At 38.4% G+C, this 27,596-nt stretch overlaps 4 protein-coding genes across 5 annotated transcripts; 3 read left to right on the forward strand and 1 right to left on the reverse strand.

Moving 5' to 3' along the window:
- Positions 1–974: 974 nt before the first annotated feature.
- On the forward strand, positions 975–5,901 carry LOC103435109 (putative receptor-like protein kinase At3g47110). Its single transcript, XM_017332146.3, has 6 exons — positions 975–1,629; positions 1,784–1,855; positions 2,128–2,199; positions 2,306–2,665; positions 3,244–5,253; positions 5,359–5,901. The coding sequence occupies exons 1-6, from the start codon at positions 978–980 to the stop codon at positions 5,751–5,753; spliced, it is 3,561 nt and encodes a 1,186-aa protein (XP_017187635.3). The 5' UTR covers positions 975–977; the 3' UTR covers positions 5,754–5,901.
- Positions 5,902–7,333: 1,432 nt separating this feature from the next.
- On the forward strand, positions 7,334–22,621 carry LOC103435108 (receptor kinase-like protein Xa21). 2 transcript variants are annotated; one of them, XM_008373498.4, is made up of 6 exons: positions 7,334–7,961; positions 8,117–8,188; positions 8,293–8,364; positions 8,473–8,832; positions 21,304–21,762; positions 22,064–22,621. In XM_008373498.4, exons 1-6 carry the CDS (start codon positions 7,388–7,390, stop codon positions 22,429–22,431), a joined length of 1,905 nt encoding a protein of 634 aa, XP_008371720.2. In that variant the 5' UTR covers positions 7,334–7,387; the 3' UTR covers positions 22,432–22,621. The 2 variants fall into 2 exon arrangements, with proteins under 2 accessions (XP_008371720.2, XP_070677564.1); XM_070821463.1 differs by lacking the exons at positions 21,304–21,762; positions 22,064–22,621 and adding an exon at positions 14,958–16,451.
- On the reverse strand, positions 19,306–21,033 carry LOC139195805 (uncharacterized). Its single transcript, XM_070821464.1, has 2 exons — positions 19,843–21,033; positions 19,306–19,531 (listed from the first exon to the last, which is right to left on the reverse strand). Exons 1-2 carry the CDS (start codon positions 20,939–20,941, stop codon positions 19,494–19,496), a joined length of 1,137 nt encoding a protein of 378 aa, XP_070677565.1. The 5' UTR covers positions 20,942–21,033; the 3' UTR covers positions 19,306–19,493.
- A 1,055-nt stretch (positions 22,622–23,676) lies between the features above and the next one.
- On the forward strand, positions 23,677–26,869 carry LOC103434898 (O-fucosyltransferase 8). The gene is made up of 10 exons (XM_008373270.4): positions 23,677–24,320; positions 24,418–24,507; positions 24,603–24,702; positions 24,795–24,865; positions 24,995–25,083; positions 25,224–25,344; positions 25,420–25,563; positions 25,660–25,994; positions 26,101–26,341; positions 26,422–26,869. Exons 1-10 carry the CDS (start codon positions 23,931–23,933, stop codon positions 26,728–26,730), a joined length of 1,890 nt encoding a protein of 629 aa, XP_008371492.3. The 5' UTR covers positions 23,677–23,930; the 3' UTR covers positions 26,731–26,869.
- Positions 26,870–27,596: the final 727 nt, after the last annotated feature.

Below are 27,596 nucleotides of genomic sequence, written 5' to 3' on the forward strand. Positions count from 1 at the left end.
AATGAAATTAATAATAAAACTCAAATTTATCAATAAACCCAAACACTATAATTAAACTCTACGAAATTTACACAAGCTCGAAAATCTACTTAACAATAGTGAAAGTGGTACTTGGTTTTGAGAGAAACTACATCCTCATCTCCCACAAGATTTGAGACGATGGCCATCACTTCTTTGGGGAACAATGAAGGATCCACATCCTGTTCAGCCCAACTGCCAATAAAAAAAAATGAGAAGATCAGAACTTCCGAAATCAACAGATGAATTATGTGTCAACTCCTTGGAGTTTCTTAAACCAAATTTCCCTGGACTTCTTGTTCTTTTTCGAATCGTAAAACGTCATAGGGTAGATAAGCAAGCCAACATAAGTTCCATACCCAGAAACACCATCAGCAATAGCAAGAACTCCCCCAGCGGTCTGCAAAGGCCATCCTATTGAATTGGGTGTAAAAATAAATTCACATATTAAATTGGGTTTATGGGGGTATATTAGGTATTAAATTTGGGTTTAAAGAGATATTAATAATTTAGTTAAAAATCAAATTGGTGCAAAGAGTAAGTTGAGTGTATAAATAAGTTACATGGGTTTAAATAAAATTTCCCTATGCCAAATTAGTATAAATCATGGATTGTTTGACTTGTCATAGTTTTTCATATTGGTTTATTGATTTCATAATTGACGCTTCCACGCAACATTATTGTCTTTGTCTAATAGTTAACCCTCTGACTTCTCATGTTTTTTATGCTTAAAATTTTTTCCCTTGAAATTAGAAATTATGAAAGCAATGCAAATCAGCCAAGAATGTAAACCGAGTCATAAAAAAACATAAGAAATAGTTGAGGATCACAATAAAATCCAAAAAATGCAGCTGAAAATGACACCCGGCATTTGAAATCTATAAGATACATCAGGCTCCTTTTAGTCAACAATCATTTTGTTTTTAGCAGTCTTTATCGGATAAGTTTAAGTTTTCTATATGAAAAATATATACAAACTTCAAGTTGCAGACACGTATGTCTTCTTGGTTTTCAGAAAGTGTTTGCTGTATAGGACAATGGCGAGAACTCGTTCCCTCTTGTCGATAGCGTTGTTGCTCGTCCTGAGCTGTTGTATGTATCTGCGGAACTCATTAATAGGCACAGTAGCAGCACAAACCAACATCAGCACAGACCAAGCTGCTCTTCTTGCTTTCAAAGCCCATATAACTAGTGACCCCCGAAACATATTGACCACCAACTGGTCTACCACGAATTCCAATATCTGCAACTGGGTTGGCATTACTTGCGGTGTAAGCCACCTTAGAGTCACAACCGTGAATCTGTCTTACATGGGTCTCAGAGGCTCTATTCCTCCTCACCTAGGCAACCTCTCATTTCTTGTTCAGCTGGAATTCAGAAACAACAGTTTCCATGGTACCTTGCCACCAGAATTGTCTCGTCTACGGAGGTTGAAGTTGATTAGGTTCAGCTTTAACGACTTTATAGGAACAATTCCATCATGGTTCGGGCTCTTATCTGAACTTCAAACCTTCGATTTGTATGGTAATCAATTTTCAGGTTTCATACCGAATGCCATCTTCAACTTATCTGCACTGCAAGTACTTGATCTAAGAAACAACCAGCTATCTGGTATGTACTTATCAAACAAAGCTATCTGGAACTCTTGGTGATCATTACTTATGTTTAAACACCATGCTTGTGATTTATATGGTATTTTAATTTCTTTTCCCCGGCCCTATTCTCTTTCCGCTGCACATATATCACGTGTTCCCTAAATTTATAGGTAGCATACCAAGAGATGTCGGGAAGTTAAAAATGTTGAAGGAGATATCACTTGGAGACAACGATTTCACAGGTGTGACTCAATCAGCTTAACTCTTTCTAGTGATTGTATATGTATCCTACTTTGTTGGTATTTTTTTTTAATAGGGAACTTTAACGAAAAGCTTCCGGTAATGTTCACTTTAACGAAAAACCATACTTTTACAGTAAAAAGTCAATCTCACTATTCATTTTATCCTTTATGTTGTCATTATCGTTAAAACTCAAAGTTTTCAAGCATTTTTCATTAGTTTTCCATTTTTTTTAACTATGGGCTGAGATGCACATGTTTTATCCAATTAACAGGTAGAATACCAAGAGAAATCGGGAACTTAACCATGCTGAAGAATATATACCTTGACTTTAACATGTTCGAAGGTAGGAAATCTTGTCGTTGAAGTACTGCATTAAGAAAACTAATTTATGTGTAACCCTTATCATAAGGACCAGCAGATGACTTAAACACGTATGTATGACTTTTCAGAAATTCCAAACTTGATTGGTAGTAAAGATCAGGTGGAGAAGTTGTACGTGCAGGCTAATGCCCTAAAAGGACCTGTTCCTTTGGCTGTCTTCAACATGTCTTCTTTGAAAATTTTGGCTCTAACAGCAAACTACTTGACTGGTAGCATTCCGGACGATTTATGTCAGCATCTTCCAAGTATCCAGATCTTGAGTTTGGCTCGCAACAAACTTGATGGTCCACTTCCATCCAAATTATGGCAATGCAAAGAGCTTCTCCAGTTCTCTTTAGACTATAACAACTTCAGTGGAAGCATACCAAAAAGCATCGGGAACTCTACCCAGTTAGAAAGGATTGGCATTAGCTACAACAACTTGACAGGTACCTGCCAAGTAACATATTGTTTTGTTCCAATCATGATTATTTCTTGATTCAATAAATGTGGGGTGGTAGTTACTTATGAACGATTCATAATTTTTAAAGTACTTAATTTTAGGCCCCTCTCACCTTGCTGTTGTGTTGTTAAAAAGAGGGAAAAATGCTTTTCGTAAACTGGGGATACGATTAAAGAGAATTCTTTTGAAATTTAAATCATCATGTTCAACATAAAGAGCGGAAGGAATCCCGAGTTAAAAGAAAATAGAGAGTACCCATCTTCTGCATAAAGAAATTTCATAGAACATACAAAATCTGAGATGTTTTCTGTAGCTGAATATGTATAAACAAAAACATTGGGGCTTACAATGCTGGCCATAATCCATCTTCTTCATCCTCATTTTTTTACAAATAAGGATTCTTTTCTATTTATATTTTCTTTATAGTGATTTGGTGAAGTTGGCGAATCGATTAATACTATAATCGCGACATTTTAACTAATAGTCTTAAAGACAACTTTTGTTATATTATACCAGTTTAAATATGTAGTCATTTGTAGTATCTAAGAGTATGCATTGCGGCAGGTACCATACCAGATGAGATTGGTCATCTTAAAAATTTACACAGATTGTCACTGCATGTTAATAATCTCCATGGCCCCATCCCATCCACAATATTCAATATGTCCAAGATCACAACTATTTCTCTTCCTGAAAATCAACTCTCAGGCAACCTTCCTGCATACATAGGTCTTGGGGTCCCAGACCTACAAATGTTTTATGTAGGTGGCAATCAACTCACTGGAGCATTTCCCAACTTTATGTCCAATGGTTCTAAGCTCACAAGTCTAGATATGTCCAAGAACTCATTTTATGGGTTTATTCCAACCAAGCTCTGTCTCTTGAAAACCCTTGAGTATCTTAGCTTAGGCACAAATAATTTGGCGATTGATACTTCAACTCCAGAAGTAAACATCCCTTCTTGTTTTGCTAATCTCACAAATCTTCGGGGATTCCATTTATCAAATAATCCATTAAACACCACTCTTCCGGTTTCCTTTGGAAGTATCTCTACATTGCTTGAACATCTTGATATAAGCAATTGCAACTTGAGGGGTAACATTCCAAGCGATATTGGAAACTTAAGCAACCTGAGAGTCTTGGACTTGGGAGACAATGAATTCGGTGGGTCAATTCCAACTTCTGTGGGAAGATTAGGGAAGCTTCAAGGTTTGTATTTGAATGATAACAAGTTGCAAGGATACATCCCATATGAACTTTGTCAACTCGACAATGTGGCTGAACTACTTTTGGGTGGTAATCAACTCTCTGGTTCTATACCTTCCTGCTTAGGTAATTTAGCCAAAAGATTTAGAGTTCTATCCTTGCAGTCCAATTTCTTATCTTCCACAATACCATCTACCTTGTGGGAACTGACAGATATCTTGTACCTAAACTTGTCATTTAATTCTCTATTTGGACCTCTCTCAGAAGATATTGGAAAATTGAAAGTTGTGACAATTGTTGATTTGTCAAACAACAATTTATCTGGTATTCTACCAAGTAGCATTGGCCAACTTCAGAATTTGCTTAAACTTTCACTGTCAACTAATGGTATAGAAGGCCCCATTCCCATTACACTTGGAAAGATGACAAGCCTAGAACAGTTGGATTTATCCAAAAACAATCTCTCCGGAGTGATTCCAAAGTCTCTAGAAGCACTCTCTCATCTCAAGAATCTAAATTTGTCTTCCAACAGACTGCAAGGTGAAATTCCAACAGGTGGACCTTTCCAAAACTTCTCTGCCCAGTCATTTGTTTCAAATGCTTTACTCTGTGGTGTCCCCCGCTTGCAAGTTCCACTCTGCAAAAGTCGTACAGACCGCAAACCACATTCAAAGAAAGCTGGTACATCTACCTTGAAATATATTATTCCAGGATTCATTTCAGCAATAATCCTAGTGGCAATTGCTTTAATGTTGATACGACGTAGGAAAAAGAATGTGCAAGTTGTAACAAGTACTACCTGGTCACCTGAATTTTTTTGGAGAAGCATTTCACGCTTAGAACTTGTAAGGGCGACAAATGGATTTCATGAAAGCAACTTACTTGGCGCTGGGGGTTTTGGTTCGGTATATAGAGGTACACTTTCAGATGGGATACATGTTGCAGTAAAGGTTTTCAATTTACAGGTGGAAGGGGCTTTCAAGAGTTATGAAAGGGAATGTGAAATGCTAAGCAATATTCGCCACCGAAATCTTATCAAAATCATTAGCTGTTGCAGTCAAATTGATTTCAAAGCCATGATACTAAACTACATGCCTAATGGGAGCCTCGAGAAGTGGTTGTATTCTCAAAACTCATCTTTGAATATCTTACAGAGGTTGAACATAATGATAGATGTTGCATTGGCATTGGAATACCTACACCATGGTTATTCAATACCTGTTGTCCATTGTGACGTGAAGCCAAGCAATATACTCCTAGATGAAGATATGGTTGCACATGTTGCTGATTTTGGCATTGCAAAGCTAGGTGGAGGAGATTATGTTACCCATACCATGACCCTAGCCACAATTGGATATATGGCACCAGGTGATGTATTGTTGCAGCTAGTTTATTTTTCAATTTTGTATATCTTGTCCTTAACTAAGAAAAAAATCAATTTATATCAATTTATTTTCCCTTAAAATTTTGCAGAGTATGGAACAGAAGGAATTGTTTCGACAAGAGGGGACGTGTACAGTTTCGGTATTGTACTCATGGAGACATTTACAAAAAGAAAACCAACAGATGAGATGTTTGTTGAGGAAATGAGTTTAAAGCAATGGGTTTCAAATTCACTATTATCAGATGCATTATCTACAGTTGTGGATGCTAATTTGCTTGGGATGCATCAAGAAGATCATGACTTTGAGACCTGTAATGATTGTTTATCATCCATAATGAGATTATCCCTTGCTTGTGCGGCCGAATCACCGGAAGAGAGGATAAACATGCTAGAAGCTGTATCCACACTCAAGAAAATCAAGATGAAGATTCTGGAGAACGCTGCCAGAGGTGTGCGTTTAAATCTTCCAGTGCTTCCTGTCTAGGTTGGATAAATTGTATCATTCTCTCCAATAGAACATACTAGTTTTCGTTTCTGTAAATTTTAAATGGAAATGAGTTTGGTGTATTCGTTGAGTATTTTGTTCATGGAACAATGGTTGTGATTTAATCAAAATTGTTCTTGTATCATTATCTCCAAAGGACTTGCCTATGCACAATTTTAGTCCATATCAACAGTGGCCTCAAAAACCTTGACCACCAAATCGGTCAGTAGTTCTTGCAATTCCTTTTGCAAAGTGGCCACCATTTCATGCCAAAATTCTCACAAATCTCACTTCAGATTTACGACTCACTCCCTCCAAACACTTAAAGACTCAACTGTACTTTGATTCTTGATGTATAGACACAAATCTTTCGAACAATAAATGAAGAAAACGTCGTTTGGGGAAATCCTGATGAGGTATGTCAACTTTCTTTTTTTTTTCTTTTTACCGAGACCTACATTTGATTTCTCATATTTTTAATGATGGGTTAGGAAATTGTTCAAAAAGTCAAACCATTTTTTGTAGGTGTTTAGTAGAAGGAATGTAATTGTATAAATAAACTCTAGCCAATAATCGAGTAAGACATGAATCGATAAGTAATGAAAAACAGAAAATATATAAACTTTCGAAGCCACACGGCTGAACGTCCTTCGCTATCAACCATTCCACCTCATCATCCAAACTCTTAAATCTTCACCTTTGACACAATCAAATCTAAAAAATTATGAAAATACACGCAAAAGAAAAACAAGAATAAAACTAGACGCAAGTAATCCAAATGACCATTTGGGCTGATAGACTTTCAATCATCAATTCCATTTGATCTCTCCTCCACAAACTCAAATTTGGATTACTCAATTATTTCCGCAATATAATTATCTCGTTGTTCAATAGAGCTTGAGAATTTGATGCATATATGTGTTCATATTAGATATTCACCAAAATTTTAAAACAATCTTTTATTTTATTATTTTCACTTTTCTCAGGTTTTGCGACCGGAAATTTTTAGTGCAATTGGGTAGAGTACCATGAATATCAAAGGGAAAAGGATCCTGGCCGGATTCTTTTATTGAGATCTTAAAGATCTTGTGATCGTGATCGTTCATTTTATATCGTGAGGTAATAAATTATTAGGTACTATTTAAATTTTATTTTATATTTTATATTTTAAAATATTTTTGACTGTACGATGTACGATAAATAGTTACAATCATGAAATTCCTAAAATCCCCAGGAAAAGAAGCTCAAAGGGTCGTCATTGTTCAGGTGAGCACTATTCTAAAGTCAAAGATATTATTAATTAGTATATTGGGAATGGTAAGGACGCCTTGGCCGGCATTTGGATGCTGCTAATTCAGTCCACTTTGGCACAGTATTGTATTGATAATTTAGTCGACTTCGGATACTGCTAATTTAGTCCACTTTGGCACAGTACATGTTAGCTAGTTGGATCAACGAAGGCATTACTTCCACTCCTTAAATTCCATAAAATACATCTGGCTCCTTTTAGTCAATAAATTATTTTCTTTTCAGCAGTCTTCGTCAATAAATTCAAGTTTTATAATGAATACGAACTTCGAATTGCAGACACTTGTGTCTTCTTGGTTTTCAGAAAATGTTTGCTGTATAGGACAATGGCGAGAACTCGTTCCCTCTTGTCGTTAACTTTGTTGCTCGCCCTGAGCTGTTGTATGTATATGCCGAACTCATTAATAGGCACAGTAGCCGCTCAAACCAACATCAGCACAGACCAGGCTGCTCTTCTTGCTCTCAAAGCCCATATCACTAGTGACCCTCAAAACATATTGACCACCAACTGGTCTACCTCGAATTCGAATATCTGCAACTGGGTTGGCGTTACTTGCGGTGTAGGCCACCTTAGAGTCACAGCCTTGAATCTCTCTTACATGGGTCTCACAGGCTCTATTCCTCCACAACTAGGAAACCTATCATTTCTTGTTCAGTTGGAATTCAGAAACAACAGTTTCCATGGTACCCTGCCATCGGAATTGTCTCGTCTACGGAGGTTGAAGTTGATTAGGTTCAGCTTTAACAACTTTATAGGAACCATTCCGTCATGGTTCGGGTCCTTATCTGAACTTCAAACCTTCGATTTGTATGGTAATCAATTTTCAGGTTTCATACCGAATGCTATCTTCAACTTATCTGCACTGCAAGTACTTGATCTAAGAAACAACGAGCTATCCGGTACGTACTTATCAAACAAAGCTATATGGAACTCTTGGTGATCATTACTTGTGCTTTAAGTTTTAACACCATGCTTGGTATTTATCTGGTATTTTAATTTCTTTTCCCCTATTCTCTTTCTGCGGCACACATATTATGCGTTCCTGAATTTATAGGGAGCATACCAAGAGAAGTGGAGAAACTAAAAATGCTGGAGGAGATATTACTTGGACACAACAATTTCACAGGTATGACTCGATCAGCTTAAATTGTTCTAGTGATTATGCATCCTACTTTTTTGGTACTTTTCATAACTATAGGCCGGCATGCACATATTTTGTCTAATTAACAGGTAGCATACCAAGAGAAATCGGGAACTTAACCATGCTCAAGGTCATATACCTTGATTATAACATGTTCGAAGGTAGCTAAACTTTGTCATTGCAGTACTGCATTAAGAAAACTAATTTATATGTAACCCGTATCATAAGGACCAGCTGATGACTTAAACACGTATGTACTGATTTTTCAGAAATTCCAAACTTGATTGGTAGTAAAGATCTGGTGGAGAAGTTGTACGTGCAGGTTAATGACCTAAAAGGGCCTGTTCCTTTGGAGGTCTTCAACATGTCTTCTTTGAAAATTTTGGCTCTAACAATAAACCACTTGACTGGTAGTATTCCGGACGATTTCTGTCAGCATCTTCCTAGTATTCAGATCTTGAGTTTGGCTCGCAACAAACTTGATGGTCCACTTCCATCAAAATTTTGGCAATGCAAAGAGCTTCTTCAGTTCTCATTAGACTATAACAACTTCGGTGGAAGCATACCAAAAAGTATCGGGAACTCTACCCAGTTAGCAGAGATTACCATTAGCTACAACAACTTGACAGGTACCTGCCAATTAACATATTTTGTTTTTCCAATCATGATTATTTCTTTATTAAATGTTGGGTCATATTTACTTACTCATGAATGATTCATAATTTTTTTACTCAATTTTAAGTCTCTCTCACCTTGCTGTTGTCAAAAAGAGAGAAAAAAAAAAAAACTTTTCGTAATTTGGGGATATGATTAATGAGAATTCTATTGAAAATTGAAATCATCATGTTCAACATGAAGAGCGAAAGGAAGCCTGAATTAAAAGAAAAGTACAAAGTACCCATCTTCAGCATAAAGAAATTTCATAGCATATACAAAATTCGAGATGTGTTCTGTAGCTGAATATGTACCCATCTTCGTCCTCATTTTTTTTACAACTCCTTTTCTATTTATATGTTCTTTAACAATTTGGTGAAACTAGTGAAACGATCAATACTATAAATGCGACATTTTAACTAATAGTCTTGTAAGATGAGTTTGCTGTTGTGCTTGGATAGCACCAAACCCGTTGGAACCAACTCAAGCTAACCCACAGGAAATTTATCAAATGAAAATGCAAGAACAAAATATAAAAGAACACCAAGATTTTAACGAGGTTCCTCAACAGTCAGTGTAACTGGAGTACGTCCTCGGAGCAGTAGGAGCTCACCCAATAATCCACTATCAACCAAATGGGAGTTTACAAAGTGTTGGCAATCTCACAACCCAAATAACTCAATACACCCAATAACTCTCACTCACCAAAGAAACAAATAGAGAGGGAAATATAGTGAATAATTTCCTCTCTATACAAAGCTCAAAACTAATACACAAATACAACTTTGATTGAGTGAGTACCAACAAAGAAAGAAATCACCTTTCTTTCTTCTCTTTCTGCTCTCAGTTTTCTGCTCTCTGCAGCTCTCTTTGCTCTCTCAAAGATGGACTACAAAACAGAAAATGGTGATCTATCTTTCCTCTCTCTTTCTCACTTCCGTATACTAACATTCATCCATCATCATCACCCAATAAAAAATTCAAAAACATCATCATGACCATCAACTTTTCTTTTCAACAAACATAATCATGATGCCTCCTCATCATGATGTCTTTCACCTTTTTTTATTTTGGTTTGTTTATTAGCCGAAAGTTTTTTTGGACACTTGTGGCCATTAATTCAACAATCTCCACCTTGGCCAAGTTCCGAAAAACGCCATGATAAGCCAACCAACACAATTAGCACACAACATCACTCCCGAACACTAGCAAGAGAACAACTCATGCCGAGCCAAATGCTCCAAAACTCCTACTGCTCAACGCCTTCTTTATATAGGCATAATGTGAGCCAAGTTCAAACAGTGAACAAACTTGGCTACACCAACAACCTTAGTCAACATATCAGCGGGGTTGTCTTTAGTTGGAATCTTCTGGAGAATGATTTCCCCTTCACCAACAATTTCACGAACAAAGTGATAACGCACATCTATGTGCTTGGTCCTCGCATGATGAACCTGATACTTAGCCAAATAAATGGCACTCTGACTATCACAATGTACCTCCACCTGCTTCTGATCAACCCCCAAATCTCTAATCAGCCCATGTATCCAAATGGCCTCCTTTATAGCTTCAGCAACTGCCATATATTCAGCCTCTGTAGTAGACAAAGCAACAGACGACTGCAAAATGGACCTCCAACAAACTGGCCCTTTAGCCATAGTAAACACATAGCCTGTAGTAGACTTCCTTCCATCCAGATCACCTGCATAATCTGAATCAACATAACCAACTGCAAAATGACCAATACCAGAGTCATCTCTCTCAAAACATAAACCAACATCTCGAGTACCATGGAGATATCTCAATATCCACTTAGCTGCTTGCCAATGCTCTTTACCTGGATTATGCATATATCGACTCACCATGCCAACTGCATGAGCAATATCCGGTCTAGAGCATACCATTGCATACATCAAACTACCAACCAAATTTGCATATGGTATATTTTTCATTTGCAGCTTCTCTTTATCATTTTTAGGACACTGTAGAGAACTCAATTTAAAATGAGGAGCCAAAGGGGTACTAACCGGTTTGGTTGAATCATGAACTCCAAACTTCCGAATCAACTTCTCAAGGTATTGTCTTTGATTCAAACTGACAAAACCCTTTGCTCTATCTCTAGTGATCTCCATGCCAAGGATCTTCTTCGCTTCACCAAGATCCTTCATCTCAAACTCATTCTTCATTTGTTTCTTCAATTTCTCAATCTCTTCAACATTCTTTGAGGCAATCAACATATCATCAACATATATCAACAAATAAATGAAAGACCCATCTTGCAACTTCTTGAAGTACACACAATGATCATATTGACTTCTAGAATAATTTTGGCCTCTCATAAATTTATCAAACCTCAAATACCATTGCCTTGGAGATTGCTTCAAGCCATAAAGTGATTTCTTCAATTTGCAAAACAAATTTTCCTTCCCTTTCACTATATACCCATCCGGTTGACACATATAGATCTCTTCATTCAAATCACCATGTAGGAAAGCCGTCTTCACATCGAGTTGCACAAGCTCAAGATCATATTGTGCAACAAGAGCTAACATAATACGAATTGAGGAGTGCTTCACAACCGGAGAAAATATTTCATTGTAGTCAATGCCCTCTTTTTGTGCATACCCTTTAGCAACTAATCTTGCTTTAAATCTCACATTGCTTTTCTCATCAGCATCTTCCTTCTTGGCATACACCCATTTGCAACCAATAGCTTTCTTGCCCTTAGGCAATTTAGCTAACTCCCAAGTCTTGTTCTTCAAGAGAGAATTCATCTCATCACCCATGGCATTGCACCACCTCTTCTTCTCCTCACTCTCAATGGCTTCCTCGAAATTGGATGGAATCTCATCAGTGATAATAGGAAGAGCAAAAGCAACATAATCACTATACCGAGCTGGCTTGGTAATTTGTCTCTTTCCTCTGTTCTTGGCAATAGACTCTTGAGGTGAAACTTGCTCTTCAACTTGAATAGAATCTTCAAGTTCAACTTCTTCAACATCCTCATGGTCTCCCACTTCTTCACTTGTAGTGGCTTCGACATCAGCGGAAATAGGATTTGAAGTACCAGAGGCAACTTTCTCAAGCCCCACCTGTTGGACATCTTTCACATTTTTCTCAGAGTCTTTGAACATACTTTCTTCATCAAATGTCACATCTCTACTAATTACCAGTTTCTTCATCTCTGGACACCACAACCTGTAACCTTTGACACCACTACTAAAACCAAGAAAGATAGCCTTTTTGGCTCTAGGATCAAGTTTATTTTCAGTCACATGAAAATAAGCAGGTGAACCAAAAATACGGATATAGTCATAATCAGAAGAAGGTTTTCCAGTCCATACCTCCATTGGTGTCTTACCCTGAATAGCAGCTGAGGGTAACCGATTGATGATGTGACATGCATAATTAACTGCTTCTGCCCAAAATGACTTGCTTAAACCCGACTGAGACAACATACATCTAACCTTCTCAAGCAAGGTTCGATTCAATCTTTCTGCAACTCCATTTTGTTGTGGAGTTCCCCGAACACTGAAATGTCTCACAATTCCTTCCTCTTTGCAAACTTTAAAGAAATGATCGGATGTGTATTCACCACCATTATCCGATCTCAAAATCTTAATCTTTCTCCCAGTCTGGTTCTCAACCATTTTCTTCCAACTCAAGAAAATGCTCAATACCTCACTCTTGTGCTTCATAGTGTAAACCCAAGACCTTCTTGAATAATCATCAACAAAGGTCACGAACCAATGTCTACCACTCAAAGAGGGAATCTTTGTAGGACCCCAAACATCCGAATGCACATAATCAAGAATGCCCTTCGTCTGATGTACAGCAGTACCAAACTTCACTCTAGTTTGCTTCCCCAAGACACAATGCTCACAGAAATCAAGCTTACAAGTCGTGGCACCTTTTAGAAGACCTTGTTTCACAAGCCCTTGTAGAACTTTCTCACCGGCATGGCCTAATCTCATATGCCACAATTTAGTAGTATCTGAATCAGATGTGCCCATATTTTCAGATACTACAGATGCTTCACCTGTCACAGTGCTTCCCTGCAATAAATACAAATGGCCACATCTAGGAGCTTTCATCACAACAAGTGCACCATAAGTAACTTTCAATGTCTGTCCATCTGAATGAAACCTGAAACCCTTGGATTCCAAAGTACCTAAAGAAATAAGATTTTTCTTCAAATTCGGTACATACCGAACACCTGTCAACTTTTTAACCATGCCATCATGCAACTTCAAACGAACTGTACCAATCCCTTTTGTTGTGCAAGGATTGTCATCTCCCATGAACACAACGCCACCATCAAACTCTTTCAAGCTTGAAAACCAATCCTTGTGAGGAGTCATATGATGAGTACAACCCGTATCCAACACCCACTTAGTAGCACAATCAAATGATGAGGAAGTGGTTAAAGCAAAATCAGAAAAATCTGTTTCAACCTCAGCAACATTAGCTTCAGAACTTTCTTTGCCTTTGGTCTTCAATTTAGGACAATCTTTCTTCCAATGACCCTTATTACGACAAAAGGCACATTCATCCCTTTCCAAAGGTTTTCTACCTTTAGAGTTTCCTCTAGGTCGAGACTGTGATTTTTTCCTACTAGAAGATGATCTCCTCTCCGATGATCTACCTCTAACAAATAAAGTTTCAGAGGTACTATCATGATTTTTATCTCTATGCCTCATTTCATAATTCATCAAGGCATTTGACACATCTTCAAATTTCACAGTTTCTTTACCATGCATAATAGTGGTAACAAAATGCTCATAAGAGTCCGGCAATGAATTCAACAATATTAAGGCCTTATCTTCATCCTTAATATCCTCATCTAAATTTAACAAGTCGGCAATCAACTTATTAAAAGCATCAAGGTGTCTAATCATTTTTGTACCTTCTTTGTATTGGAAGCGGTAGAGTTTTTTCTTCAAGTGTAGCCGGTTCTCTGCACTCTTCGTCATATACTTGTCTTCCAATTTTTGCCACAACACACTTGCTACCGTCTCCCGCATCACAAAATACTTCTGAGTTTTTGCAAGGCACAACCAAATTGAAGAGCAAGCCCACAAATTTAATTTCTCCCATTCCGACTTCGACATAGCTTCCGGCTTCTCTCCCAAAGCGGTAAGTAGATCTTGTTGAGCCAACACATCTTTGACCTCACATTGCCACATCCCAAAGTTGTTTGTGCCATCAAACTTTTCCACTTCGAACTTTGCATTTTGCACCGTAGTTCTTGCAAACCCGGAGCTGCTTCCAAAAGGATTTTCATCTTGCCCGTCTGACATCTTTGGCAACTAGACAGTACCCAAGAGCAACCAGTGCTCTGATACCAATTGTTGTGCTTGGATAGCACCAAACCCGTTGGAACCAACTCAAGCTAACCCACAGGAAATTTATCAAATGAAAATGCAAGAACAAAATATAAAAGAACACCAAGATTTTAACGAGGTTCCTCAACAGTCAGTGTAACTGGAGTACGTCCTCGGAGCAGTAGGAGCTCACCCAATAATCCACTATCAACCAAATGGGAGTTTACAAAGTGTTGGCAATCTCACAACCCAAATAACCCAATACACCCAATAACTCTCACTCACCAAAGAAACAAATAGAGAGGGAAATATAGTGAATAATTTCCTCTCTATACAAAGCTCAAAGCTAATACACAAATACAACTTTGATTGAGTGAGTACCAACAAAGAAAGAAATCACCTTTCTTTCTTCTCTTTTTGCTCTCAGTTTTCTGCTCTCTGCAGCTCTCTTTGCTCTCTCAAAGATGGACTACAAAACAGAAAATGGTGATCTATCTTTCCTCTCTCTTTCTCACTTCCGTATACTAACATTCATCCATCATCATCACCCAATAAAAAATTCAAAAACATCATCATGACCATCAACTTTTCTTTTCAACAAACATAATCATGATGCCTCCTCATCATGATGTCTTTCACCTTTTTTTTATTTTGGTTTGTTTATTAGCCGAAAGTTTTTTTGGACACTTGTGGCCATTAATTCAACATTTGCTGTTATATTACATTAATTTATATATGTAGTGATTTGTAGCATCTGAGAATATGAATTGCGGCAGGTACCATACCAGATGAAATTGGTCATCTTAAAAATTTGCAGAGTTTGGGACTCCATGTTAATAATCTCCATGGCCCCATCCCATCCACAATCTTCAATATGTCCAAGATCATAGCAATTTCTCTTACTGGAAATCAACTCTCAGGCAGCCTTCCTGCAAACATAGGTATTGGGGTGCCAGACCTACAAAAGTTTTTTGTAGCAGACAATCAACTCAGTGGACCATTTCCCAACTTCATGTCCAATGGTTCTAAGCTTGCAAGGCTAGATATGTCCACGAACTCATTTTATGGGTTTATTCCAACCAAGCTCTGTCTCTTGAAAACCCTTGAGTATCTTAGCTTAAGCAAAAATAATTTGGCGATTAATACTTCAACTCCAGAACTAAACATCCTTTCTTGTTTCGCTAATCTTACAAATCTTTGGGGGTTCCTTTTATCGGAAAATCCATTAAACATCACTCTTCCGGTTTCCTTTGGAAATCTCTCTACATCGCTTGAATATCTTGATATAAGCAATTGCAACTTGAGGGGCAACATTCCAAGTGATATTGGAAATATGAGCAAGCTGACATCCTTAGACTTGGGATACAATGAATTGAGTGGGTCAATTCCAACTTCTGTGGGAAGATTAGGGAATCTTCAAGGTTTGTATTTGAACGATAACAAGTTGCAAGGATACATCCCATATGAACTCGACAATCTAGCTGAATTACTTTTGGGTGGTAATCAACTCTCTGGTTCTGTACCTTCCTGCTTAGGTAATCTAGTTGCAACTCTAAGAACTCTATCATTAGCTTCCAATTTGTTAAGTTCCACAATACCACCTTCCTTGTGGCAACTCACATATATCTTGCACCTCAACTTGTCAACCAATTCTCTATCTGGACCTCTCTCAGAAAGTATTGGAAAACTTACAGTTGCAACAGATATGGATTTATCAAATAACCAATTATCTGGTGCTCTACCAAATAGTATTGGTGGACTCCAGGATTTGGTTAGTCTTTCATTAAAAGATAATAATTTAGATGGCCACATTCCCAGTTCATTTGGCAACATGCTAAGCCTGGAATTCTTGGATCTGTCCAAAAATAATCTGTCGGGAGTGATTCCAAAGTCTCTAGAAACACTGTTACATCTCAAGTATCTAAATTTATCTATCAACATACTCCAAGGAGAAATTCCAACAGGTGGTCCTTTCAAAAACTTCTCTGCTCAATCATTTACATCAAATGCTGCACTTTGTGGTGCACCGCGACTCCATGTTCAACCATGCACAAACAGTACAGAGAAACCAAATTCAAAGAAGGCTAGAAAATCTATCGTGAAGTATATTGTTCCAGGGATATTGTCAGCAATGCTCCTAGGGACCTTTATAGCGTTACTAATAGTGCGCATGATAAGGAATAATGTGGAAGTTGCAACAGATACTATCTTGTTGCCTGACCTATAGAAACGTGATATAGCAGAATGCTTTTCACTTGTATTCACCGAATGCTAGGGTTACAAAATATATAGGAAACAGATACATTCCTGATCCTAATCTAATGCCTACAATCAAGGAAACCAAACTATAATAGGAAGCAAATAACTAATTACAGATTTACAATATTTACTATAATTAATCTTAGATATCTTCCTTAACACTCCCCCTCAAGTTGGAGTGTATGTTAATGACACCCAACTTGCTGAGCAATGTTTCAAACTGTGTGGAACCCAACGGCTTGGTGAAGATGTCTGCTGGTTGGTCATTTGTGCGTATGTATGCCGTACGAATCAGTCCTTCTTGAACCTTTTCTCTCACTAAATGACAGTCAATCTCTATATGCTTTGTCCGTTCATGAAACACCGGGTTCGAAGCAATGTATATGGCTGCTTGGTTATCACAGAACAACATGACTGGTTGTGAATGACTCACCTTTAAGTCCCTCAAAATGTTCTTTAACCATGTGATCTCACAACATGTGGCTGCCATGGAACGGTACTCGGCTTCTGCACTAGAACGGGAAACAGTGGTTTGCTTCTTTGTTTTCCAGGATATCGGTGCTTGACCAAGTTGAACACAATAGCCTGTTATCGATCTTCTTGTGTCTTTGCATCTAGCCCAGTCAGCGTCACAAAATGCCCTTAACTGTAAGGATCCCTTAGATGGCAAAAATATGCCTTGTCCTGGTGCACTCTTGATGTATTTGAGAACTTTGTGTGCTGCTTCAAGATGTGGTTGTCTAGGCTTTTCCATAAACTGGCTTAACATATGCACAGCGTAAGCTAAGTCCGGCCTCGTTATAGTCAGGTAGATCAACCTACCCACAAGCCTTCTATAGGATGAAGCATCAACCAGAAGTTCTCCTTCTGCCTGTGTGAGAGAAACATTGGGCTCCACAGGAAATCGTGAAGGTTTAGCACCCAAAAATCCTGCATCATCTAATATATCCAATGCATACTTTCGTTGACATAAGGTGATGCCATTGTTAGACCGTGCAACCTCTATCCCCAAGAAATATTTAAGTTGTCCCAAGTCCTTCAATTTGAATTGTTGCGAGAGGAACTTTTTCGTTGCTTCAATTTCTTGCAGATTATTTCCTGCCAAAATTACATCATCAACATATACCAACAAAGCAATGAAGTTACCGTGCTGACTTCGGACGAACAAAGAATAATCAGACCACGATTGATGAAATCCAGCAGCCTTGAGAGCATTGGAAAGTTTAATGAACCATTGTCTGGAGGCTTGCTTTAAACCATATAAGGATTTGTGTAGCTTGCATACACGAGTCTCCCCCTTTCGACCGAAGCCAGGAGGTAAGTGCATGTACACTTCCTCATCAAGATCACCATGCAAGAAGGCGTTGTTGACATCTAGTTGGTGCAAATGCCACTGACGCACAGCCGCAACACTAAGGAGCACACGGACAGTGGTTAACTTGGCAACCGGAGCAAAAGTTTCACGGTAGTCAACCCCTTCTATTTGGCTATAGCCCTTGGCAACCAACCTGGCTTTGTAACGCTCGATGGTCCCATCAGGTTTAAGCTTAACCTTGTACACCCATTTGCACCCAATCGCCCTTTTACGAGGAGGAAGAGGAACGAGAGACCAAGTATGGTTGGCCTGAAGAGCAGCAATTTCGTGTTGCATGGCGTCACGCCATTGTGGATGTTAGACAGCCTGCAGGTAAGTGGTAGGCTCTCGGATGGTGGTAACGTTAGTGACAAAATGTTTATGCATGGGAGAAAGGCGATTGTAAGATAGGTAATGAGATAAAGGGTGAGCTGTACCTGAGACCTGAACCAGATTCGAGGAAGGAGCAAGTCGGGACGGGAGAGAGGTCTCGACGTGGAAATCCTGCAAGAAAGAGGAGGGTTTTGTAGGACGTGTGCCACGACGAGGTGGCGGTGGTGCAGTGGGGAAGTGAGCAGCGGGGGGGGAAGGTGGAGGTGAGGAGGATGGTGCAGGTGAGGGAGGCGAGGGGGTTTCAACAGGTGGAGAAGAGCCTATGTCAGGAGAAGGTTCTATGGGAGGTGGAGGGAAGAGAGGAGGTGATGTATCAAAAGATGGCGAGTAAGGTTCTATGGGAGGCGGAGTGGGAGTGGTAGAAGAAGCAGCGGAAGTAGGAGGTAATTGATAGGGAAAATGATCTTCGAAAAAGGTGACATCCCGGGACACGAAAATCTGTTTAAGTGTGAGATCAAACAATCGGTAACCCTTTTGACCATGGGGGTACCCAAGAAAAATACATCGTCGTGCACGAGGATCAAATTTAGAGGGTTTTTGTGCATGGGTTGATGCAAAACATAAGCAGCCAAAAACACGTAAATGCATGTAATTTGGTGCTGTGTTAAACAACTTGTGATATGGTGTTTTCCCTTGAAGAAGAGGTGTGGGTGTACGGTTAATAAGATAGGCCGAAGTGAGAATGGCATCCCCCCAAAATTGTTTAGGCAGGTTGGCTTGAAAAAGAAGTGCTCGTGCAACATTTAACAGGTGTCTGTGTTTGCGTTCAGCAACACCATTTTGTTGTGGTGTGTTGACACAACTGGTTTGGTGTAGGATCCCTTTGAGTTCGTAAAAAGAGACAAGTTTGAACTCGGGACCATTATCACTTCGAATCACCTTAACTGTTATGTTGAATTGATTCTCAACCATGTGTATGAATTGAACAAGGATAGCTTGTGTGTCAGATTTGTGTTTCATCAAGTAAACCCAGGTGCACCGTGTGTAATCATCTACAATGGTGAGGAAATATTTTGCGCCTGAGAGGGAAGGAACTTTATAACCACCCCAAATATCAATATGTATTAATTCAAAACATGAATGAGTAGATATAGAACTCAAGGGAAAAGACAATCTGGTTTGTTTAGCCAAGGGACAAATTAAACATTGATGAGAATCACACGTTTTATTGTGCACAAATGGAAGTAACGAAGACACTTTAGATGATGGGTGCCCAAGGCGTTGGTGCCAAAAAGAAGAGCTCATGGTGGATATGGTGTTGCAGGATCCCTTCCTTGGTGGTTCGAGATAGTAGAGTCCCTCTCGTTCAATTCCCGTCCCAATCATCTTCCCCGAACGTAGGTCCTGTATGACACAAAATTGTTTGAGAAAAATGGTGATGTAGAGGGAATCATAGGCTAATTTGCTAATAGATATCAAATTTAACCTAAACAAGGGTACACATAAAACATTGTCAAGGATAAGGTTGGGAGAGAACACCACTTGGCCGACATGGGTTACGGTAGCAAGGGAACCATTTGGTAATTCAACACTATGATTTTCAACACGTTTTGAGGACGTGAGGAACTCAGGACTGCATACGATGTGGTCTGTGGCACCACTGTCCAAAATCCAAATGGTTTGCTTTCCATTACGCATGAAGGAAAATGCTTTACCTGAAAGGTCTTCATGATTGGAAGAATTACCCACTTGATTGGCGAAAGAGGATTTGCTCTTGTTCAAAAGCTGAAGAATCTGCTTGCAGTCCTCCGGAGAAAAGGGAAAGTTGGGCATTGTGTCCTTCTTGTCACGACCCGTGACCTGGTTGCCCTTGGAAGGCCGACTTTGGTCAGTTTCAGCCGCTGCCTTTCGTTTGCGGCAAAAGTCGAAAGTGTGTCCCTTCCAACCACAAAATGTACACTTGAGATGAGCACGACAATTCTTGGTGCTATGATTGGTCTTGTTGCATTTGGAGCATCGCTGACCACCATCTTCTGTCTCAGGTTCTCGACCCACACCTTTCACTGAAAACGCGGCAGCCTCAGGTTGCATGGTGCTGCTCTTTCCGTTTGACACCTCAACTTGTTTCTCATGACGAAGAACAAGCGCATAAGCTTTGTTAACAGTTGGCAATGGATCCAGCAAGAGGGTGTTGCTACGAACCGTAGCATATGAGTCACTTAAACCCATGAGGAACTTCATTGTTTTCTGAGTCTCCACATATGATGTTATTTCATTCCTTGCTTCGCAATGGCACGTCGGGATTGAACATAAGGCATCACGTTCATCCCAAAGGCTTTTGAGTTTGGTGAAATAGGAACTCACCGTCATGTTGGTTTGCACACAATTATGAATTTCGTTTTCTATGTGAAACAGTTGAACGATATTCACATGAGAAAACCTTTCTTGCAAGTCAAGCCACATCTGCCGCGCGTCCTTGCAGTGTATGACACTTCCTGAGATGTCTTTTGACATGGAACCGAGCAACCATGTTTTCACCAGATTATTACATCGGTTCCATTGCTGTAATTCTTCAACCTGCGCATCAGTTGGCTTTGTGATTGTTCCATCAACCAGCCCTAACTTGTTTTTGACCATCAAGGCCATGGTCATGGATTGCACCCATGTGCCATAGTTGTCTTCCACGAGTGGCTGCGGAACAAGGATGGCGCCAGGCTGATCCGAGTGGTGAAGAAAAAGTGGATGGTTAGGGTTTTCCCACTTTTGATGTAAAGTCATGCCTAAAGAGGTTGACTTGTCTGGTTTGTCACCCATGGCTATGGTTGCTAGGGTTTAGATTTCTGTCGTGGTTTGCCCAGATCGATCGCTCTGGTACCATATAGAAACGTGATATAGCAGAATGCTTTTCACTTGTATTCACCGAATGCTAGGGTTACAAAATATATAGGAAACAGATACATTCCTGATCCTAATCTAATGCCTACAATCAAGGAAACCAAACTATAATAGGAAGCAAATAACTAATTACAGATTTACAATATTTACTATAATTAATCTTAGATATCTTCCTTAACAACATTGGAGAAAAGTTTCATACCAAGAACTTCTAAGGGTGACAAGTGGGTTTAATGAAAGCAACTTAATTGGCACTGGTGGTTTTGGTTCTGTATATAAAGGAACGCTTTCAAATGGGATGGAGGTTGCAGTAAAAGTTCTCAATCTACAACTGGAAGAGGCTTTCAAGACTTTTGATAGTGAATGTGAAATGCTGAGTAATATTCGTCATCGGAATCTCATCAAAATCATCAATAGTTGTAACGAAGTTGGTTTCAAAGCCTTGGTACTGAACTACATGTCTAATGGGAGCCTTGAGAGGTGGCTGTATTCTGAAAAGTTTTGTTCTTTGAGTATCCTAGAAAGGTTGAATATAATGATAGATGTTGCATTGGCACTGGAATACCTTCACCATGGCTATCCAATACCTATTGTCCATTGTGATTTGAAGCCGGGTAACATACTCCTAGATGAGAATATGGTTGCACATGTCGCTGATTTTGGAATCGCAAAACTTTTGGGAGGAGGAGATTCTATGACTCAGACATTGACCCTAGCCACAATTGGGTATATGGCTCCAGGTGATGTGCTAACTATAGTTTATCTTTAAGTTTTATAGATGCACTTGTCTTCAATTTATAATCCTAGTGTATCACATGTATAAAGGTACTTGCATATAAAGTTTGCGTATCATCATACACGTATATATGTATTTTTTCAAAAATACTTTCATTTTCCGTATACTTCTTAATGCTAAAATTTAAAAATGTCCGAATTTTAAAAAGTTATCTATTTCACGAAGTTGCAAAATAATATACGTACCTACTTTTCATGTACTATACCCATTCTATATTTTACTAACTATATACATATTGCATATAGAGTATGGGAGAGAAGGAATTGTTTCGACGAAAGGGGATGTGTACAGTTTCGGTATTGTGCTCATGGAAATATTCACAAAAAGAAAGCCAATAGATGAGATGTTTGTTGAGGAAATGAATATGAAGCAATGGATTGCAAATTTGTTAATCCAAGATGCAATAGTTGACGTTGTGGATGCCAATTTACTCGAGAAGGAGGCAAATCATGATTTTGTGCGGATGGGGGATTTTTTATCTTCCGTTATGGGATTAGCTCTAGCTTGTTGTAGAGAATCACCTCACGAGAGGATAACTATGCGTGATGCTGCAGCCATCCTCAGTAAAATGAAGACCAAGCTTTTGAAGGATAGTGTAGGAGACAGTGTGTAGTGTTAGGATCTTTCTTTCTCCCAAATATTGTGAAAGTGTACTTAATTAATCAACATTCCTCAAGTCATCGTTGTTTACTTTTCCTTAGAGATTTCTTCTAATTTCTTCGTACCATGCTCTAGTAAGTCACACTATAAGAACAAGAAGCAACAATTAGTTATTACTATTATCAATTGTTTGACTTGTCTAATTCTTCATATGTTTCGGATCAAGTTTTTATCTGTTTGGTTGTAATCGTTTTATAATCAGTATACTCTCGATTTTTCTTATTGTCATTATATTAAATAAATCAAATGTGAATCAAAGAAATAAATAAATAAAAGTATGCGAAAAGAGAAAAAGAGTGCGGAAAATATTTTCCTCAATGAAGACTCTTTTTCTAATTAACTTACTACTTGGGCTCCTGCAAATGAAAAGAAACAATAAAAAATAGGTGGTTGGGCTCTAAAATTGCTAAAGAAAATGTCAAAACTGTCACATAGACAAATAACAATAAAAAAATGGCAACAAAATTCTTTTAATAGATGTCATGCAATTCATAATAAATGTTGTGTGTTCCAAGTATTTAATTGATTGTCTCAATAACTGAACACCATAAAGAGATGGAAAAAATTATAAAATGGTATTTTTATGGAGCGAAAAATGATACACAATATCAAATCGTTACATAATTCATCAAATATCATTTTAATGTTTTACATTTAACATCTGAATAGATGCTCTAATGATGTATCTGACTCCTCCTGTATGTAGTACTCATCCAATCATAAATAAGCCCAAATTAGAAAATTACATTCTAATAAATGAGAGATTTTTCAATGTGTTTGGAACATGGTGCAAAACATTACATGTTATTATATAATTGATGGAAAGTTTTTCTTTTCATATCCCTCCAATTATTTTATGACATGTGATATTACGCCCCGTATTTCTGACATTCTGAAAAACCTCTCCTAATAGAGGGTTATAGTCCCAACTGTTTTTTGAGCCTTTGTATATATAACTTATAAAAATTCTTTGTCTACAAGTTTGGTTTGTTAAATATGGTTGATGTTTATAAAAAAAAAAAAAAAAAAAAAATGGTGTTGCTGAGTTTTCACTTTTCGCTTGCATTTCACTCATCTGCTTATGTTGCCACTTTCAACTACTTCTTATCTTCACTTTGAATTCATACCTTCAATGTCCTGCTCCGACCTTATACTTTTCTCATCCTTGATGTCATCATGTCAATGAGTAACACCAAACCTGAATTTTCGTTACATGGTCTAATGGTTGGTGGGTCGATTTTGGAAAACAAAAATATCATAGATTATTAGATTTAGAGGGTGGTGGTGCAACTTCAAGCTTCTAGAGTTGTTTCCAGCGTTTTTTCCTGAAGTATTTTTTTGCTCTCAGTTACTTTATTGGCAGAAATTTCTTGACCGTTTCGGAAACTAGAGATGGTGAAGAAAATTGTGTGCTGCTTGTATTGAAGTATTACTGAAAGATCACAGAGTCTAATGGGGAAACAAGGGTCTCCGAGAAGTCCACATCCCGAGCCACAGATTGACGATAACTTATCATCAGGGACTAAAGACTATGATCCTTCTAATGTTGGGAGGAGAATGTCAGGAGGAGATAACCATTTGAATTCCAAAATGTTGTTCCTTCATGGTCTGAAAAATGACCATTTTCATGCTGTGAGAAGTGATTCTGTAAAATATGGTACCTGTAAAGGGAGTTTCGTGGGGAAAAAGCATTTGTGGCTTCGAAAAGATGTGCGATCATTCATCATTGTGTTTGCGTTGATGGGTTTCCTTCTCCTGCTTGATTCTTTTCTAGTGTCAGTTTTTTATTCGATGGTTCTTCAGAATTCAACTTATTATGTAAGAAATCCACAGGGGTTTAAGGTAAAGACCTTACACAATTCTTGCCATAAAATTTTCAAATCATCCTATATTATATGTTCATAACGTCTGTAATATGTACTTCAATTCTTTTCCGAAGGAGGACAGGGATGCCTACATTATGAAAGAAAAATCACCAGTACATATGTATGACCAGCTTCTAAAGGTTGCGAAAGACGCCATTGCAGAGGTTTTCTTCTTAACTTATGATCTTTTGACTCAGATAAGCTTGTTAAGTTTGTTTACAGGATCTTTCTTTTTACTCACGTAAATCTTTTGCTTTAGAAAGAGTTTAAGCCAGAGTCGTCGACTTTATGGGAGGAACCATATAAGCAGGTTGCTGCATGGAAACCTTGTGCAGACAGAAAAGTTTCGGCAGGCCTAGGTATTTGTTCATTTTTTTTCGCAATTTTGTTTTCTAAAATTAAAACCCTTACCCTGTTACTTAGTTATTTAGTTTTTGATCTTCCCTCTCAGAGAGATACAAGAAAAGTAATGGATACATAATAGTCAGCGCAAATGGCGGTCTCAATCAACAACGAGTTGCTGTAAGTCTTCTTGTGATGAAGTTTTAATCCTTATCTAAGTGCGTGTGTAAAATTAATAAGGTGGTTGTTCATTCATTAGATGAGTGTTTCAATTGACTTACATACATATTCTTCTTATGATGATTACAGATTTGCAATGCTGTTGCTGTGGCATCTCTTCTTAATGCTACTCTTGTTCTTCCAAGATTTCTTTACAGCAATGTATGGAACGATCCAAGGTTTGAGATAATTATCTGATCATCTTCAAATATCATTAACAGCTTCAACTTGATGTTGCAGTTTTGAAAAAATTATTGATGCATAAGTTCACTGATGTATTCGGCGTACTGATAAGCTCAGTTTGTTCATGTTATTGCAGCCAATTTGAAGATATTTACCAAGAACAGTATTTTATAGATGTACTGAAGGATGAAGTAAACATAGTCAAAGAACTTCCTTCTCATTTGAAAACACTAGACATTGAAGCAATTGGTAGCCTTGTACGTCATCCTCCTATTTTGTTACATTCATTTCCGCATCAAATTTGTAAACTGATTACCTTTTCCTCTTTGCAGATTACTGATGCAGATCTTGTGAAGGAGGCAAAACCAATTGATTATATCAGAATTGTACTTCCTCTTCTCTTGCGAAATCAAGTTGTTCACTTCCTCGGATATGGAAATCGACTAGGCTTTGATCCATTGCCTTCTGAGCTTCAGGTTATAACTTGACCACATGTATATAGACATTTAATAAGAGGACATTGTTGGCTAGATGAAATGGCAGTGTAACATATTTTCCAATCTCTGTTGCAGAGATTAAGATGCAAATGTAACTTTCATGCTTTGAAGTTTGGACCTAAAATCCAACAAGTCGGTTCTCTGTTGGTTAGAAGGCTAAGGAATTATGATGCTGCTTTGAGTATGTTGGACAAACAATTGCTTGGAAATTTCATGCAAAAAACTCCCTCAAAGGTACATGTTGCTGCAAGAGGCCCAACGAAATATCTCGCTCTACACTTAAGATTTGAGATTGACATGGTGGCCTACTCCCTGTGTGAATTCGGAGGTGGAGAAAGTGAGAAAAAGGAACTCCAAGCCTACAGGGAAATCCATTTTCCGCTGCTCATTAAGCGCTTGAAGAACTCAAAGTATTTATCTTCTATTGCCTTTTTAGGTGTTATTTTCTCTAATTTCGTGTGAAGACAACTTTTTTTTCTAACCGATGCTTTTTCTCTGTGCTACCAAAATTTGCAGGGCCGATTCTCCAAGACAGTTGAGACTGTTGGGGAGGTGTCCATTGGCACCAGAAGAAGCCGGACTAGTTCTTGCTGGTTTAGGTTTTAAGCATGTAACTTACATTTATCTAGCAGGTTCTCAAATATACGGTGGAAGCTCTCGGATGAAATCCTTCACTAGCCTCTACCCTAACTTGGTCACCAAGGAAACTCTCCTCACACGGAGCGAACTTGCACCTTTTCAAAATTTCTCTTCTAAGGTAAATGCGCACTGTCTACTACTTTCACCAGTAAATTGTAATATACCCTTCATATTATAACAATGTGATTTCTGGTGCAGTTAGCAGCATTAGACTTCATTGCCTGTTCAACAGCCGATGTGTTTGCTATGACTGACTCTGGGAGCCAACTATCCTCCCTAGTGTCTGGATTTCGAACCTACTATGGTGCTGGCGGTGCTCCTACTTTGCGGCCAAACAAGAAGAGGCTAGCAGCAATTTTGTCTGAGAATAGTACTATAGGGTGGAACAGCTTTGAAGACAGAGTAAAAAAGATGATTGACGAAGGCCAAAGGGTGCGTGTGAGGAGGTTCGGTCGAAGCATTTATCGGCAGCCAAGATGCCCGCAGTGCATGTGCAAATCTCGCTAACTTCGCTCGATCAGACAACCCCTTCCGATGTTCTTTAGTCATTGATACCTCTATTTTTTGGTGTCATCTAACACTCTTTTTTTATTTTCTTCCCGGCGGTGGTATATAAAGTGTGGCAGCTGCATGCATTAGTTCTAAAGGTTCTCTTTCAAATAACACGCTTCTGGAAACATTAACCATATATTTTCATTGAAATAACTCAACCATGGGCAATGGAGCTCGCTCGACGCCGCTAATCATGAAGTAGCTCGACACAACCAAGCCAAACGCTTGATTTAAGAAGGAGAAAACACTCACTCACTTCAATTGCACAGAGCAAATATATTTTTTTATTCATTCAAGTCTCCTTAAACATACATATGAAGTCCTTTAAATAGAGAGATTGCAATACATTGATAGGGTAGATACTTAAGACTATAGTTACTAGGCAGCTAATAAAAACATAACTTTGAAAGATTTTGTTTTTCTTTGGGAAACCTCAACGGTATGAGAGAAATTTTATTGATAACGAAAAAAGACGTTACACCTAGTCAGGGGGGGGGACATAAACCTTACCCTTCATAAAACAAAGATAACAAAAACAATACATGAAAAAGAAGGGGGGATATAAACCGTACCCTTCTAGAAACGAAAACAAGAGAGATACAAAGAAAAGAGGAGGGGATATGAAACCTAACCCCTCTGAAACCAAACCTAAAGGTCTAAACCTGGATGCCAAGATGCACATTAATTTGAGAAGCAGTAACTAGGCAAGCCAACATAGTCCTAAAACAATGCAGCACGAGCCGCTGGCGGAGGAGAATCATGCCAAGTTAAAGTTGGAGAAGACAAGCCCATGTTAGCAAAATTGTCTGCAACAAAATTTC

The sequence above is a fragment of the Malus domestica genome, chromosome 05 (genome assembly GCF_042453785.1).
Source record: "Malus domestica chromosome 05, GDT2T_hap1".
In the NCBI taxonomy this organism is placed as follows: domain Eukaryota; kingdom Viridiplantae; phylum Streptophyta; class Magnoliopsida; order Rosales; family Rosaceae; genus Malus; species Malus domestica.

Coding starts and splice junctions, on each gene's coding strand:
- LOC103435109 (XM_017332146.3), top strand. CDS start 978: ATGAAAAATATATACAAACTTCAAGTTGCAGACACGTATGTCTTCTTG. Junction 1,630..1,783: donor AAGAAACAACCAGCTATCTG/GTATGTACTTAT, acceptor CTAAATTTATAG/GTAGCATACCAAGAGATGTC. Junction 1,856..2,127: donor TGGAGACAACGATTTCACAG/GTGTGACTCAAT, acceptor TCCAATTAACAG/GTAGAATACCAAGAGAAATC.
- LOC139195805 (XM_070821464.1), bottom strand. CDS start 20,941: ATGGGTGACAAACCAGACAAGTCAACCTCTTTAGGCATGACTTTACAT. Junction 19,532..19,842: donor CAATCATGAAGACCTTTCAG/GTAAAGCATTTT, acceptor TGTGTCATACAG/GACCTACGTTCGGGGAAGAT.
- LOC103435108 (XM_070821463.1), top strand. CDS start 7,388: ATGGCGAGAACTCGTTCCCTCTTGTCGTTAACTTTGTTGCTCGCCCTG. Junction 7,962..8,116: donor AAGAAACAACGAGCTATCCG/GTACGTACTTAT, acceptor CTGAATTTATAG/GGAGCATACCAAGAGAAGTG. Junction 8,189..8,292: donor TGGACACAACAATTTCACAG/GTATGACTCGAT, acceptor TCTAATTAACAG/GTAGCATACCAAGAGAAATC.
- LOC103434898 (XM_008373270.4), top strand. CDS start 23,931: ATGGGGAAACAAGGGTCTCCGAGAAGTCCACATCCCGAGCCACAGATT. Junction 25,564..25,659: donor CATTGCCTTCTGAGCTTCAG/GTTATAACTTGA, acceptor TCTCTGTTGCAG/AGATTAAGATGCAAATGTAA. Junction 25,995..26,100: donor AAGCGCTTGAAGAACTCAAA/GTATTTATCTTC, acceptor CAAAATTTGCAG/GGCCGATTCTCCAAGACAGT.